Source organism: Acinonyx jubatus, chromosome A1, assembly GCF_027475565.1.
Source record: "Acinonyx jubatus isolate Ajub_Pintada_27869175 chromosome A1, VMU_Ajub_asm_v1.0, whole genome shotgun sequence".
Taxonomy (NCBI): Eukaryota; Metazoa; Chordata; class Mammalia; order Carnivora; family Felidae; genus Acinonyx; species Acinonyx jubatus.
Window position 1 is genome coordinate 171798869 of NC_069380.1, and position 16822 is coordinate 171815690.

The 16822-nt window shown below is 40.7% G+C and overlaps 1 protein-coding gene across 2 annotated transcripts in view; it reads left to right on the forward strand.

The window, feature by feature from the left end:
* Positions 1-16822, forward strand: part of THOC3 (THO complex subunit 3) — an 87588-nt gene that overhangs the window by 69091 nt on the left and 1675 nt on the right. The window contains exons 1-5 of one of the 2 annotated variants that reach the window (XM_027034909.2): positions 518-880; positions 1643-1799; positions 3224-3428; positions 10709-10870; positions 10990-11090. In XM_027034909.2, coding sequence (XP_026890710.1) covers positions 614-880; positions 1643-1799; positions 3224-3428; positions 10709-10870; positions 10990-11090 — 892 coding nt within the window. In that variant the 5' untranslated portion in view covers positions 518-613. Of the gene's footprint in view, positions 1-517; positions 881-1642; positions 1800-3223; positions 3429-10708; positions 10871-10989; positions 11091-16822 lie in introns of those variants that run through there. The other variant, XM_053226289.1, reaches the window with a different exon arrangement.

A 16822-nucleotide genomic window follows, 5' to 3' on the forward strand; every position in this document is an offset into this window, starting at 1 on the left:
CAGCCAGTACGTATATGCTCCTTATCAGAACTATGCAGGCTGTATAGATCGGCCTTCTGCACTAAAGTGAACATATTTCTGCTTCTATTACTCACCAGTAGTACCTTTTAAAAGCGGAGAATTTGCCTATTTAAAGACTTCCCTGGACTCCTTCTCAGTCCCTCCCCTCCTGAACTGTGGACACCCACAAACCCCTAGTTCACCAGCCAGAGTGTGGAGAGTCTTCTGCTCCAAGGGAGGGGACTGAGGGTGGGGATCAACCCTAGAAAAAAATGTCTTTCACTGATGGGGAACTGAGGTTTAGAAGGATTGCATTGGTTTTTTTTTTCAATTAAATAGGGATACAAATATATATCTACCTGGCAGTAGGTAAGGGGGAAATAGGCCCTAAAATCCTTAGAATCATTAACTGTGAAAGATACTTAAATCGTAATCGTATTTGAAAAGTAAGGAAGCTTGCGCGCTGCATGCCGGGATTTGTAGTCCCCTCCGGATGGCCCACAGTGCGGCTGTGCAGGGGAGAGCAGCTCTTCCGGGCGCAGGCGTGCGGCAGCGGCGGCAGGACTGACTGGGCCAAAGCGGCCGTGTCCTCGCGGGCCACCGGGAGCTTGTCATGGCGGTTCCTGCGGCGGCCATGGGGCCCTCGGCGCTGGGCCAGAGTGGTCCTGGCTCAATGGCTCCCTGGTGCTCAGTGACCAGCGGCCCAACACGCTACGTGCTGGGAATGCAGGAGCTGTTCCGCGGCCACAGCAAGACGCGCGAGTTCCCTGCGCATAGCGCCAAGGTGCACTCGGTGGCCTGGAGCTGCGACGGGCGTCGCCTTGCCTCGGGGTCCTTCGACAAGACGGCCAGCGTATTCCTGCTGGAGAAGGACCGGTTGGTGAGCTGTCAGGGACCGGCCCAGCAGGAGAGAGGGGCCGTGGTAAAGGGCGGTGTGGTGTTGAGGGAGAGAATGGGGGTGAAAAGGGGGGTGGAGGCAAGGGGTGTGGGGATGTTGGGAGTGTGCAGTGCACGAGAGAGGAGTGTGGGAGTGATGAGGCTGGTGGTTAGGGGTCAGGAGGGGGTGTGGTGGAGAGGTGGACGGCGGTGGTAAGAGGGAGGTGGGGGTGCGAGGGAGTGTAGTAGTGAGGAGGAGTTCAGATGAGGGGGGTGGGGGGGAGATGAAGACGGGTGGTGAGGAGGGTGGATGGGACTGGGGTGAGATGGGGGTGTACTTGAGTGGTAGGAAGGTGTTGTGTAGTGTGAGGAGTGGCTAGGGTGCTGTGGTGCTGGTGAGGTCCCCATGGTGGTGAGGGGGGCCCTTTTGAAAATAATAGGGCTTTCTGTGGGGATGAGCAAGACTGGGAACCTGAGTGGTAGAGTAAGGATGGAAAACCAGAAAGGAGGAGGAAGGACAGGGAGGACAAAAGAGTAAGGCCATTGGTATGGAACCCAAACCTCAGAACAGTTTAGAGTGATTGGGGAGGAAGTGTGGGTGGGTATTGGGAGTAGTTTGGCAGAAAGGGCTTGGAAGGATTGGTGTCTTTTAAATTATCCAGATCTTTGTTGGTCACAAGGTACTTTAGTTTGAATAAGGTTAAAAAAATTACATGTGGAGGCAGGTACTTTTGTGTGTAGTGATGTTTGGATTCTCTTATTTCAGGTTAAAGAAAACAATTATCGGGGACATGGGGATAGTGTGGACCAGCTTTGTTGGCACCCAAGTAATCCTGACCTCTTTGTCACCGCGTCTGGAGACAAAACCATTCGCATCTGGGATGTGAGGACTACTAAATGCATTGCCACTGTGAACACTAAAGGTGACTCTTCAGAGAAAGGGCAATAGGAATGAGCTACTTCTAGTCATTCAACAGGCCTTTCCTGAATTATCTTCTCTATTTGTGGCCTTGTGTTAGGTGTGAGACATCCTGGGCTGAATAAGACAATCTCCAGCTCCTAGGACCTGTACTGGGTTTAGTGCAGGGAGAGAGACGTACGTGTAAAAAAAACCCTAACGTGATATGACATGGTTCGTCTTAACTGGAGAGGTCTAAAAGATGGACACTCAGAATGGAAATGCTTAAGTCTGCCTGTGGAGACAGGGAGGGTCTCACAGAATTTGAGCAAACTCTTAGAATAGCTAATAGGGATTTAGTGGTCAGGGTACAGTGGGTTGGTGGGGGATAGGAGGCAGCTCTAGGAGGGAACTGCATGTACAGATGTGTGGAGAATTTATGAAACTGTTGATAGGCTAGAATGGCTGATCTTGGAATGAATGGTCTTGATGGTCTGGGACAAAATGAACTGGAAGTCATGCAGTATGTTTGTAGAATCTGTTCTTCACCAGGTATTGTTCTGTAAACCTTGAGGCCATTTATTATATTTTATTGACTAACATGTCATTGATTACAAGATGCACCAATATTTTATGTGCTAGTAGGAAAGAAGATAAAGCTTCTAGGTAACCATGATGCACCAAAAATTTTGAGATGCATCCTGTTGTATTTTAAGGTACATTATAGATAATAAAGTGTGAAAAAAATATGCATCATAGAATTGGTAAAGTTGATGACATTTCTAATCAATGTGTTCACTGTGGGCCACTGGACTTTTTGACAAGACTGGTACCTGGACATGGAATGTTGTAGTGCTTTCTCCAAGTAGATGGCTGGTAATGCATGTGCGATTTAGGTGTAACATGGATGAACATTCAAAACTGGCTATGTCTATATCTTAATACCTACCAGAAGAAAAGAACTAGCCTGTAGAATTCATTGCTAAGTTGAAACTAAATTTATTTAAGAAATTTTTTGAGTCAATTTTAAGAAAAGTCTTGAGTAAAGAAATATAGCTATTAACATAGGACAAAAATTGTGAAAGTGGCATTCGAATGACTGGAGTTTGGGAAATGTTGGTGTAAGAATAAGAGGCTTTGGAGTTAAATCTGGCTTAGATTTTGGCTCTATTACGTCATAGCTTTGACATTTTGGCTCATCTCTCTTATCTTCCATTTCTTCATATGTAAATTGGGAATAATGAAGTGTCCATTAGAGAATTATTGTGAGGACCCAAAGGGGGGAAATTTGTAGATGAATGTGCTGGTCTCAAAATTGTTGAGTAAGTGGTCATTCCCTTCTATTGACTAGGACCTTAGTGAATAGCTCTGGTCTTTGTATGGTAAAAAAATAAACTTCTGGAGGATTATGGGCAAACAATATCTTGCTGATTATATCTGGGTTTCCAGGGGAGAACATTAATATCTGCTGGAGTCCCGATGGACAGACCATTGCTGTGGGCAACAAGGATGATGTGGTGACCTTTATTGATGCCAAGACACACCGTTCCAAAGCGGAGGAGCAGTTCAAGTTTGAAGTCAATGAAATCTCTTGGAATAATGACAATAACATGTTCTTTCTGACAAATGGCAATGGTTGTATCAACATCCTCAGGTGAGAGGATTCTAGCTTAGGAACTGTCTGATCTTTGTGCTGGGTGCTGTGGTAGATACAGAGATGAATTAGATGTTGAGTCTGTCCTGAAGGAGGTCAAAGGACAAGTGGTAATAAAGAATCCTAACCTCTGTTGAGCACCTTTGAGCCAGGCACCTTATATTTTACTTAAGTCATCACAGAAATTCTAGGGGGTTGATAGTATGCATCTTATTTGACAGATGAGGACCTGGGATTCACAGAGGTTAAATCACTATCAACTAGTGAGCACTAGAAGTAGATGCACCTTGAATTGTGGATAATTTGTACCCATAAAGTCTTAGCTTAAATATCACTTACCCTCCAGGGAAGCCATCTTCATCATCTTCCTACTTCCCCAGGTTAGAAGCTTATTTTTTTTTATTAAAAAAACAAACATTTTTTTTGTGTTTATTTTTGAGAGAGAGAGAGAGAGAGACAGACAGACAGAGCGTGAGTGGGGGAGGGGCAGAGAGACAGGGAGATACAGAATCTGAAGCAGGCTCCAGGCTCTGAGCTGTCAGCACAGAGCCTGACATGGGGCTCGAACTCGTGAACCGCGAGATCATGACCTGAGCTGAAGTCAGGTGCTTAACCGACTGAGCCACCTAAGGGCCCCAGAAGCTTATTTTATGTACTTCCTGTTGGAAGCATTTCTCATTCTATGTTATAATTTCATGTTTATTTGTATCTTCCATTAGACTATAAATTCCATGAGGGTAAGGACCGTGTGTAACTTGTTTACTCTTAAATCCCTAGTGCCTAACTTAATACCTGCTACACAGAGTTAGGATCTCATTAAATATTTATTCTGTAAATGAATGAAATGGTGGAATTGAAATTCAGGCTTGTCGATTCTATTCTTTCTGTTATTCTGGGTGGGTAATGCAAGGCAGTATGAAATAGGTTGTGTTAGAGAGTCTAGGAATTTGCTATGGAACCCCAAGGAAAGAAATTTATATGGACTGTGGGAGTTGGAGCTTGAAGGAGGCACCTTTTGAGCTTGATCCTTAAAGTTGAGGAGAATTTTAAGAATCAGCAAAAGGGAACCATACAGTTGGACGAAACTGGTGTGAATGAGCATGGTCTATTTGGGGAATAGTTGGTAGGTCAGAGTTGCTGGGAGTGGTGGCAGATAAGGTGTCTGAAGAGAGGGCCTGAAAATGGGAAGATAAAGTTGAGATATAATCTGGGACCAGATTATAAAAGGCTGGAATTCTATGCTTAGCAGCTTGAATTTTATTCTGTAGTTAGTAAGGATTCTATATCTTTTTTCTTTTAAAGCCTTTTTATCAGAAAATAAAACACAGATACAGAAAATCACTTAAAACAATGTATAGTTTAATGAACCATTATATGCCCAACATCTTTGTAACCCCACCCAAGTCAAGAAATGTAACTTGTTGGCCATCCCAGAAGTCCAAACATGTGCTTTTCCTGCTCATATCTCCCCCTCCTCAAAAGGAAACACTATCTTGATTTTTATAGTATTTCTTTATAGTTTTAGCGACCATGTATGCATTTCTAGATACTCTAGTTTTGTGTGTTTAAAAAAATTGGATGTCTTTTAAGTATGTTACACTACCAAGTCACTTTGCATCCTTCTTTTACTTCTAATTTAGTCATTGAAAACCTGCAGATATTCTCCTAGTCTGAATTTAGCTGATTTCACATGCTTATTTATTTGTTGGAATATAAGGTATTTCCTCTCATCTGCTATTTGGTTAATTATTCCTATTATTTATTATTATTATTATTTTTTTTAAATTATTTTTTTTTTCAACGTTTATTTTTGGGACAGAGAGAGACAGAGCATGAACGGGGGAGGGGCAGGGAGAGAGGGAGACACAGAATCGCAAACAGGCTCCAGGCTCTGAGCCATCAGCCCAGAGCCCGACGCGGGGCTCGAACTCACGGACCGCGAGATCTTGACCTGTCTGAAGTCGGACGCTTAACCGACTGCGCCACCCAGGCGCCCCTATTATTTTTAAAATTAATTTTATTTTTTTAATTTACATCCAAATTAGTTAGCATATAGTGCAACAATAATTTCAGGAGTAGATTTCCTTAATGCCCCTTACCTATTTAGCCTATCCCCCCTCCCACAACCCCTCCAGTAACCCTCTTTTGTTTTGTCCCCCTCCTGGTTTTTATATTATTTTTGCTTCCCTTCCCTTGTGTTCATCTGTTCTGTGTCTTAAAGTCCTCATATGAGTGAAGTCATATGATATTTGTCTTTCTCTGACTAATTTTGCTTAGCGTAATACCTTCTAGTTCCATCCACATAGTTGCAAATGGCAAGATTTTATTCTTTTTGAGGGGCAAGGAGGTTCATTCAACCATCCATTAAACATCTACCCTGTGGCAGACCTGGGCTGAGTGCCAAGAGTACAGATGTGAAGATCAGCTAGTTTCTGTGCCCAGGAACCCACAGTCTGGTGTGGAGATGGTGACAATTCAGTGTGACAGTGGTTTTGTAGAAGAGTAACTCAGATTGCGTCTCACCCCTGCTGAAAACACTACAGAGGCTTCCTTTTGAATTTTCCCCAGATCCAATCTTTTCAGGCTGTGTTCCTTTCTGTGTCTAGGTCTTAAATTACCTCTTCTTTTTTTTTTTTTTTCCCCAGCAATGGCTGTGTAAAATCTTTAATTTAATTTAATTTAGTTATTTTAATTTAATTTTTTAAATTTACAAACAAGTTAGTTAGCATATAGTGCAACAGTGATTTCAGGGGTAGATTCCTTAACGCCCCTTACCCATTTAGCCCATCCCCCCTCCCATAACCCCTCCAGTATCCCTCTGTTTGTTCTCCATATTTATGAGTCTCTTATGTTTTGTTCCCCTCCCTGTATTTATATTATTTTTGCTTCCCTTATGTTCATCTGTTCTGTGTCTTAAAGTCCTCATATGAGTGAAGTCATAGGATATTTGTCTTTCTCTAATTTCGCTTAGCATAATACCTTCTAGTTCCATCCATATAGTTGCAAATGGCAAGATTTCATTCTTTTGATTGCCGAGTAATACTCCGTTGTATATATATACCACATCTTCTTTATCCATTCATCCATCGATGGACATTTGGGCTCTTTCCATACTTTGGCTATTGTTGATAGTGCTTCTATAAACATTGGGGTGCACGTGTCCCTTCAACACAGCATACCTGTACCCCTTGGATAAATACCTAGTAGTGCAATTGCTGGGTTGTAGGGTAGTTCTATTTTTAATGTTTTGAGGAACCTCCATATTGTTTTCCAGAGTGGCTGCACCAGCTTGCATTCCCACCAGCAGTGCCAAAGAGATCCTCTCTCTCCGCATCCTCGCCTACATCTGTTGTTGCCTGAGTTGTTAATGTTAGCCATTCTGACAGGTGTGAGGTGGTATCTCATGTGGATTTGATTTGTATTTCCCTGATGATGAGTGATGTTGAGCATCTTTTCATGTGTTGGTTGGCCATCTGGATGTCTTCTTTAGAGAAGTGTCTATTCATATTTTTTGCCCATTTCTTCACTGGATTGTTTTTTGGGTGTTGAGGTTGATAAATTCTTTATTGATTTTGGATACTGGCAAATAACTTCTCCCATTCTGTCGGTTGCCTTTTAGCTTTGCTGATTGTTTCCTTTGCTGTGCAGAAGCTATTTTGATGAGGTCCCAGTAGTTCATTTTTGCTTTTGTTTCCCTTCCCTCCGGAGAGGTGTTGAGTAAGAAGTTGCCCTGGCCAAGATCAAACAGGTTTTTGCCTGCTTTCTCCTTGAGGATTTTGATGGCTTCCTGTCTTACATTTAGTTCTTTCATCCATTTTGAGTTTATGTTTGTGTATGGTGTAAGAAAGTGGTCCAGGTTCATTCTTCTGCATGTCGCTGTCCGGTTTTCCCAGCACCACTTGCTGAAGAGACTGTCCTTATTCCATTGGATATTCTTTCCTGCTTTGTCAAAGATTCGTTGGCCATACATTTGTGGGTCCATTTCTGGGTTCTCTGTTCTGTTCCACTGATCAGAGTGTCTGTTCTTGTGCCAGTACCATACTGTCTTGATGATTACAGCTTTGTAGTATAGCTTGAAGTCTGGGATTGTGATGCCTCCTGCTTTGGTTTTCTTTTTCAAGAAGAAAAGCTTTGGTGATTTGGGGTCTTTACTGGTTCCATACAAATTTTAGGATTATTTGTTCTGGCTCTGTGAAGAATGCTGGTGTTATTTTGATAGGGATTGCATTGAATATGTAGATTGCTTTGGGTAGTATCAACATTTTAACAATATTTGTTCTTCCTATCCAGGAGCATAGAATCTTTTTCCTTTTTTGTGTGTCATCCTCAATTTTTTTTCGTAAGCTTTTTCTAGTTTTCAGTGTCTAGATTTTTCACCTCTTTGGTTAGATTTATTCCTAGGTATTTTATGGTTTTGGTGCACTTGTAAATGGGATCGATTCCTTGGTTTCTCTTTCTGCTGTTTCATTGTTGGTGTATAGGAATGCAACTGATTTCTGTGTGTCGATTTTATATCCTGCAACTTTGCTGAATTCATGAATCCGTTCTAGCAGTTTTTTGGTGGAATCTTTAGGGTTCTCCATATAGAGTATCATGTTAATCTGCGAAGAGTGAAAGTTTGACCTCCTCCTGGCTGACTTGGATGCCTTTTATTTCTTTGTGTTGTCTGATTGCAGAGGCTAAGACTTCCAATACTATGTTGAATAACAGTGGCGAGAGTGAACACCCCTGTCTTGTTCCTGACCTTAGGGCGAAAGCTCTTAGTTTTCCCCATTGAGGATGATATTAGTGCTGGGTCTTTCACATTTGGCTTTTATGATCTCGAGGTATGATCCTTCTATCCCTACTTTCTTGAGGGTTTTTATCAAGAAAGGATGCTGTATTTTGTCAAATATTTTCTCTGCATCTATTGAGAGGATCATATGGTTCTTGTCCTTTCTTTTATTGATGTAATGAATCACGTTAATTGTTTTGCAGATATTGAACCAGCCCTGCATCCCAGGTATAAATCCCACTTGGTCATGGTGAATAATTTTTTTAATGTATTCTTGGATCCAGTTGGCTAATATCTTGTTGAGGATTTTTACATCCATGTTCATCAGGGAAATCAGTCTATAGTTCTCCTTTTTAGTGGGGTCTCTGTCTAGTTTTGGAATTTAATTTTTTTTTTAATGTTTATTTATTTTTGAAAAAGAGAGTGTGAGTAGGGGAAGGGTAGAGGGAGAGGGAGACACAGAATCTAAAGCAGGCTCCAGGCTCCAAGCTGTCTGCACAGAGCCCCACTCAGGACTTGAGCCAAAGTTGGATGCTTAACTGACTGATCCACCCAGGTGCCCCTACTATTTGGTTACTTAAGAATATTGTTTACTTTGGGGCACCTGGGTGGCTCAGTTGGTTAACTGTCCCACTCTTGGTTTGGGCTCAGGTCATGATCTCATGGTTGTGAGATGGAGCCCCACGTCAGGCTCTGTGCTGGGTGGGGAGCCTGCTTGGGATTCTGTCTCCCTCTCTCTTTGCCACTCTTACGCTTGTGCTTGCTTGTGCATGCACATTCTGTCTCTCTCTTTCAAAATAATAAATAAAAATAAACTTAAAAAAAAAAGAATATAGTTTACTTAGAAAAGACAGGATAAATGCTTCTTGTCATCAGATAATGAATTAGTTCTCTATCACTTACAAAGATAATCAGCTAGTTTTAAGACTCATTATAAACTCATGTATTTAAGCATGGTAGATGTGTTTCAATCTATTGGAATAATTATCCTTATGGAAGCTCAAATTATCCCATCTTTAGCCAATGGGAGCCTCTTCAAGTTGATTCCTGAGTCATTTTTTTGACAGTGTTAGTAGTCTTCAGTTTCTTGCTCTCTGGTATAATGAGTATTCCAAGTTCATCTTGTATGCTTCCTGCCTCAGACCTTTAATCAGAAAATTCTCTAAGAATCAATCCCTGGATTCTTTTTCTGAGAAATAATATTGGAGCTACCGATGTCCATATTGATACGTTGATTATTATTTCTAGACCTTTCCAGTGGATAGAGCAAGGAAGCATATGTGTATGTATGTATTTGTTTTTTTATTAAATTTTTTTAATGTTTATTTTTGAGAGAGAGAGAGAGAGAGACAAAGTGAGAGCTGGGGAGGGGCAGAGAGAGAGGAGACACAGAATCTGAAGCAGGCTCGAGGCTCCGGGCTGTCAGCTCGGAGTCCCAACACGGGGCCTGAACTCACGAACTGTGAGATCATGACCTGAGCTGAAGTCAGAAGCCCCAGACTGAGCCACCCAGGTGCCTCTGTGTGTATTTTTAAAGATAAAATATCTTGTGAATTCATACTGATAAGTTCCAGTTAAAATTCAGGACTAGAGGAATTTTACTAAATATCTTCTATATTATAAGTAACTCTTTCCTTCAAACTGAGTATTCAGGTTCTCAAGGACACGGGATTACAGAATTAGAATATCCCACAGTTACTTATTACTTTTATCCATGTTATATGTGGAGATATCTCAGAATAACAGTATTACCACTACCACCACCAATACATACACAAGAAGCTATGTATGTAATGCTCATTGACAGTCCTATGCTGATCAGCATAGCTAAAGAAGCTCATTCTTTAGCTTCCTCAGGAACAGGGTTCATGGGAACAGTTTTCCCTGAGTTCATACTTATTATAATTTATAGACTTAATAAAACTTACAACTACTTTATTATATTATGCTTAGTATTTGAGCTTTTTATAATTGATAGTCACTTTTGCTAGACATAAAAATCCTCGCGGCCTGGAGCCTGCTTCAGATTCTGTGTCTCCCTCTCTCTCTGCCCCTCTGCCACTCATGCTCTGTCTCTCTCTCTCTGTCAAAAATAAATAAACATTAAAAAAAAATTAAAAAATCCTTGGGGCACTTGGGTGGCTCAGTTAAGTGTCTGACTCTTCATCTCAGCTCAGGTCTTGATCTCAGGGTCATAAGTTCAAGCTCCACATTGGGCCCCATGCTAGGCGTGAAGCCTACTAAAAAAAAATCCTTGATTCATATTTTCTTCCCTGTATAGCTTAAATACGTTAGTCCATTTTCTTTTGGCAGAAAGTCTTATTGTCAGAAAGGTCTGATGATAATCTAATTTTATTTTTTTAAAGTTTAGAAAAGTTTGTTTGAATTATAGTCTGATATTTGTTATGTTGTCTTACTTTGGTTTTCTTCTTCAGCGTCTCCTGTTGTTGTCTCAGTACCATAGTCCTCTTCCCATAGTTTGATTGCCATCTGTCTTGTTTCTCAGCTACCCAGAGCTGAAGCCTGTGCAGTCCATCAATGCTCATCCTTCCAACTGCATCTGCATCAAATTTGACCCCATGGGGAAGTACTTTGCCACAGGAAGTGCAGATGCTTTGGTCAGCCTTTGGGATGTGGATGAGTTAGTGTGTGTTCGGTGCTTTTCCAGGTAAGCAGCCCTGCCAGTACTTTCCTTGCTGGATAAGTTAATTTTACTTCATTTTGGGTGAAATTGTGCCCTCCTCTTATTGGGTTATTCTAATGTCTCCTCTGTCTTCTCTGTTATAGGCTGGATTGGCCTGTGAGGACCCTCAGTTTTAGCCATGATGGAAAAATGCTGGCATCAGCTTCAGAAGATCATTTTATTGACATTGCTGAAGTAGAGACAGGTAACTGAAACCCTCACTACCATAATGATCTTCTCTCTGTCATCTGTGGCCATCAGGACTTCTGTCTTGTATTTTCATCTTCACATTACTACTTCACCAGTATTAGCATAAATGAATTTGTCTGCTTAAGACAGGTTTGTTTATTATGACTGCTATAGTCGGGTCATGAGGGAGCAGAGAGTTAAAAGAAAGGTCTGAAAGAAAGTGATTTAGGAAAATATTTTGCATTTTATTAACTTTTAATTCTTCTATTATAATGAAAATTTTAAAATACAGAAAATAGGAGAAAGAAAAAAGTATGACCTGTGGTCCCACCATCTAAATACAGTCTCTTTAAGTGTTGTGGTGTATATTTTTTTCTATATTTTGCTTGTGTGTAACTTAAAAAATACATATTTTTTAATAATTTTAGGAATTATCAAATACATGTGATTTGCTTTAAAAACAACCAACAGAATTTGAAAATAGAAAAATGGGAGAAGAGTATCCATTTTACAGAAGAATTTCCTCATATTTACTTATTTTTAATTGAAATTTTTTTTCGTTATTGAGGGATAGTTGACATATAATGTTATATTAATTTTATATAAGACAGTGATTTGACAGTTATATGCATTATACTGCAGTATAATGTAGTAAATTGACTACAGTCATTGACTGCAGTAAATGTAGTCAACATACAACATTATTACAATGTTGACTGTGTTTCCCTTGCTGTACTTTACATCTTCATGACTTACTTTTTTTGTTCCTGGAAGTTTGTGCCTCTTAATCACTTCACCTATTTCACCCATTACCCTAACCCATTCCCCTCTGGCAACCACCAGTTTATTTTCTGTATTTATGAGTCTGTTTTCTATTGTTTGTTTATTTACTTGTTTCTTTTTTTTTTTTTTTTTTTTTTTTTTTTTTTTTAGATTTCGTGTATAAGTTAAATCATATGGTATTTGTCTGTCTCTGTCTGACTTATTTCACTTAGCTTAATACCCCATAGGTCCACCCATGTTCTTGCAAATGGCAAGATCTCATTCTTTTTTCATGACTGATTAATATTCCACTGTGTATATATACACCACATCTTCTTCATCCATTCATCTATCCATGGACACTTGGGCTGTTTCCGTATCTTCACTGTTGTAAATAATGCTGAAATAAATGTAGGGGTGCATGTATCCTTTCCAGTTGGTGTTTTTGTTTTCTTTGGGTAAATATCCAGTAGTGGAATTAGTGGATCATATGGTATTTCTGTTTTTAATTTCTTGAGGAACCTCCATACTGCAAAGTTTTTGCTGAAAGATCAGCTGATAAGACTTATGGGTTTTCCCTTGTATGTGACTGTTTGCTTTTCTTTTGCTGCTTTTAAGATTCTCCCTTTATCTTTAATTTTTGCCATTTTAATCATTATGTCTTGGTGTGAACCTTTTTGGGTTCATCTTGTTTGGAGCTCTCTTTGCTTCCTGGATTTGGATATCTGTTTCCATCCCCAGATTCAGGAAGTTTTCAGGTATTATTTTTCCCCCTTTCTTCTCTCTTCTCTTTCTGAAATCCTTATAATGGGAATGTTAATTATGCTTGATAATTTTGCAGAGGTCCCTTCACCTATTCTCACTTTTATTATTCTTTTGTCTTTTTGCTGTTAGTTTTGATTGTTTTCTGTTACCTTGTCTTTAAGATCTCTGGTCTGTTCTTCTGCATCCCCTAATCTGTTCTTGATTTTCTCTAGTGTATTTTTCATTTCAGTTACCGTATTCTTCATCTCTGACTGGTTCTTTTTTACATTTTCTGTCTTTTTGTTGAAATTCTCACTGAGTTCATCCACTCTTTTCTCAAGTCCAGTTGAGTATCTTTATGACTATTACTCTGAACTCTTCATCACGCATATTGCTCATCTCTGTTTTGTTTAGTCCTTTCTCTGTGTTTTGTCTTATTTTTTCATTTGGGACATATCCCTTGTCTCCTCATTTTATCTAACTGTCCGTGTTTGTTTCTATGTGTTAGGTAGGTCAGCTACATCCCCTGACCTTGAAAGTAGTGGCTTTATGTAGAAGAGGTCCTGTGGTGCCCTGTAGTGCTATCCACCCTGGTCACTGGAACCAGGTGCACCAGGGGTGCCCCCGTATGGGCTGTGTGCACCCTCCTGTTGTGGCTGAGCTGTGATTGCTATGGGCATGCTGATGGGTGGGGTTGGCCTTCAGCCCAGCTGGCTGCAGTAACCCGCTTTGCCTGCTGCATGCGCACTGGGCAGGGTTTGCTGCCCATGCTGTTGAGAGGCCTGGCTGCAGCTGTCATGGGCTCAGTTGTGGGGGGCGTTGGCACTCAGCCTAGCTGCCTGTAATTAGCCTCTGTGAACAGCTGCAGGTACATGGAAGGGCAGGGCTAATTCTTTGTGCAGCCAGCTAAGAGGCCTGGCTGTAGGAACTGTGGGCAAGCTGCTGTGTAGGGTATCTCCCCTGTCCTCTAGGGGAGGTGTCACTTTGGAGGCTTCCCATCTGGGGCTGCTTGCTGGGTGTGGCAGGGCAGGAGCTGTTTTGGAGGGGTGCCTGCGGAGGCCAGTGGGTTGGGTAGGGTGGGTGGTAGGAGAATGCTGGGGCGGGGCATGTGTTGCTAGTGAGGAAGATGGAGAGAGTTAGAACTGGTTTCTGCAAGCGTCCAGCTAGAGCTAGGCTCAGGGAAGCCAAGAAAAATGGCACCTGCCAGCACTTTTTATTCCTGGAGAAATCTCCTGCAGATCTCTGCCCTTCTGGTACACATCCTAAAATTAGTCGATAAATATCCTTCATGTATACCCTAGGTGCTTTTCAAGTTGCTGCTTCTGTGCTGTCTCCGACTGAGAAACTTAGTGTGGTGACTCTTCTGCCCTCTAGTTCTCCTGTAGTTAAGCCCCGCTGATTTCTAAAGTTCCCAAAGTTAAGCCTTGCTAATCTTCAAAGCCAGACATTATGGGAACTCGTCTTCTCAGTGTCGGTCCTTAGGGCTAGGCTTGCCCTGTTTGGGATCTGATTCCCTCACTCCATGCTTGTGATGTCCCTCCCGTTTGTCGTTATTTGCACCAGGGGTTTGGTTCCTGACTCACGTCTCCACCTCTTCTACCCTTTCAGTGTGGCCTTCTCTCTATATTCAGCTGTGGAAGATCTCTTCTGCTGGTCTTCAGGTCATTTTCAGTTAGTTATGATAGACATACTTGTTGTCTCAGTGTGTCTCTGAGAGGAGGTGAGCTCAGGATCCTCCTACTCTGTCATCTTCTGTCATTACCCCCAGATTTATTTTGTAATGTAGCTCTATTGTTTTTGGAAATACATGATACTTTAGTAAAAGAATTGACACTGTGTAGAAAACATCAAACAATAAAATAAAAAAGTTGAGATTCCACAATTTAACAACGCTTCTGTTGATGACACTGTGTTGAGTATTGTCCAGGCATTCGGACATGCAGCTCCTTTGTCACCCTTGTTAATGTGATGCATGGATACTCTCCTGCTCTAGGATGTGGCTGCCCCACTTGAGGATGTTATAGCTTCTTACATGGCCATGGCTGTTGAGCTCTACTGCCACTTTTTTTTTTTAATGTTTATTTATTTTTGAGAGAGAGACAGAGTGTGAGCGGGGGAGGGACAGAGAGAGAGGGAGACACAGAATCCAAAGCAGGCTCCAGGCTCTGAGCTGTCAGGGCAGAGCCCCATGTGGGGCTCGAACTCACGAACTGCGAGATCATGACCTGAGCCGAAGTTCGATGCTTAACTGACTGAGCCACCCAGGTGCCCCTCTACTGCCACTTTTCATGCAGTTTAGAATTCCATTGAATTATATCAGTATATACTTAAACTGCCAGTATATACATATATATGCCTGTAGATACTTTAGTTGCCCATCTATTTGGTGGTTTCTCATCTGCACCATTATAAATAATGCTGTGAGAAATATCCTTATGCACTTCATTTTACTAATGCGGTCATCCTTTTGGGTAAACTATTGAAGTGAATGTTTGACTGAGTCCAAAGTGCTCACATTTTGTAAAGGACTAAACCACTTACTGAAAAGTTATTGTAGTGTTTGCTCTTAAAACAGTGCAAGTGTGTGCTATTTTTCCCATGCCATCTTTGTGCAAGTTTAATTGTCTGCCTCACCTAATACATATAAAATGTGATTTAGTTCACATACAATCTTCAGAACTATATCAAATATGGCTGTATTAATTTTTGTAAATAGTTCAAATACTTTTAACAAGTTTTTTTTAAATTTTCTTTATAACTGAGGCTAAAAACTAAAAGTCAAATGATTATCAAAGGGAAGCACAATTATATTTACAGAGTTGTTTTATGCACAAATGGGAAATAGTCAAATTTTCATTATGATGAGCTAATTAAATAAATTGTGATGCATCCGTATTACAGTGTGCCAAGAGAAAAAACATAGCTCTGTATGTGCCGAAATGGAAGATTGACAAGGCATTTTACTGAATGAGCAAAACAAATAGCCAATCAGTGCATGTGATGTGTTCCCATTTAGGTGAAGAAGCTAAAGCTAAGTTGGCAGAAAGACTTTTGAAAGAATTTATTTCAGGGACACCTGAATGGCTCAGTTGGTTAAGCGTCTGACTTCGGCTCAGGTCATGATCTCATGGTCCGTGAGTTTGAGCCCCGCATCGGACTCTTTGGCATCAGCTGACAGCTCAGAGCCTGGAGCGTGCTTTGGATTCTGTGTCTCCCTCTTTCTCTGCCCCTCCCCTGCTCATGCTCTCTCTTTCTATCTCTCAAAACTGAATAAATGTTTAAAAAAATATATTAAAAAAGAAAGAAAGAATTTATTTCAGACTTAGAAGATTGGGAGAAGACTGCAGTAGGGAAAAAGGATAAATTAAAAAAAAAATTTTTTTTTATGTTTATTTATTTTTGAGAGAGAGGGAGAGACAGAGCGTGAGCAGGGGAAGGGCAGAGAGAGGGAGACATAGAATCCGAAGCAGGCTCCAGGCTCTGAGCTTTCAGCACCGAGCCCGATGTGGGGCTTGAACTCACAAACTGTGAGATAATGACCTGAAGTCAGACACTCAGCCGACTGAGCCACCCAGGTGTCCCCCAAAAAGATAAATTTTAATTTAAATTATAATGTAATTATTATTATGAAATCAGTTAAATAAAATGAGAAGTTCTGTTCTTCAGTCACCCTAGGCTCATTTTAAGGACTTTAGTAGCCACATGTAGCTAGTGGTTTCTATATGGATGGCACAGATGTAGAATGTCTCCACCATAGAAGTTTCTGTTGCCCAGTGCTGCTCTGTACCCTTGTACTGTTTGAATTTTATACAGTAAGCATGTCTTTGTATATTAGTTTGTAAAATAAGAGTAATACATGTTCATTGTAGAATATTTAGAAAATGGTAACAAATATAAAGAAGAAACTAACAGTCACATATAGGCCTATAATTTGGAGATAGCTGTTCCTAACATATTGGTATATTTCCTTCCAATCTTTTCATATATAGATATCTATATCGCTATATAGATATTTTGTATATAGACATCTATGTGTGTGTGTGTGTGTATACACTATATTTGGAATCATGTTTAGTAAGATTTTATATCTTACATATTTTTATGTTTAAATGTAAAACAAAGTAAGAATTTTATTTCTGATAGCATACGTTTTAAGAGTCCACTTATTTTCAACTTTTAGACACATCATACGTATTACACCAAGTCTTTTGGAACTTTGGTGGTCTGGAGTGGTAATGTCAG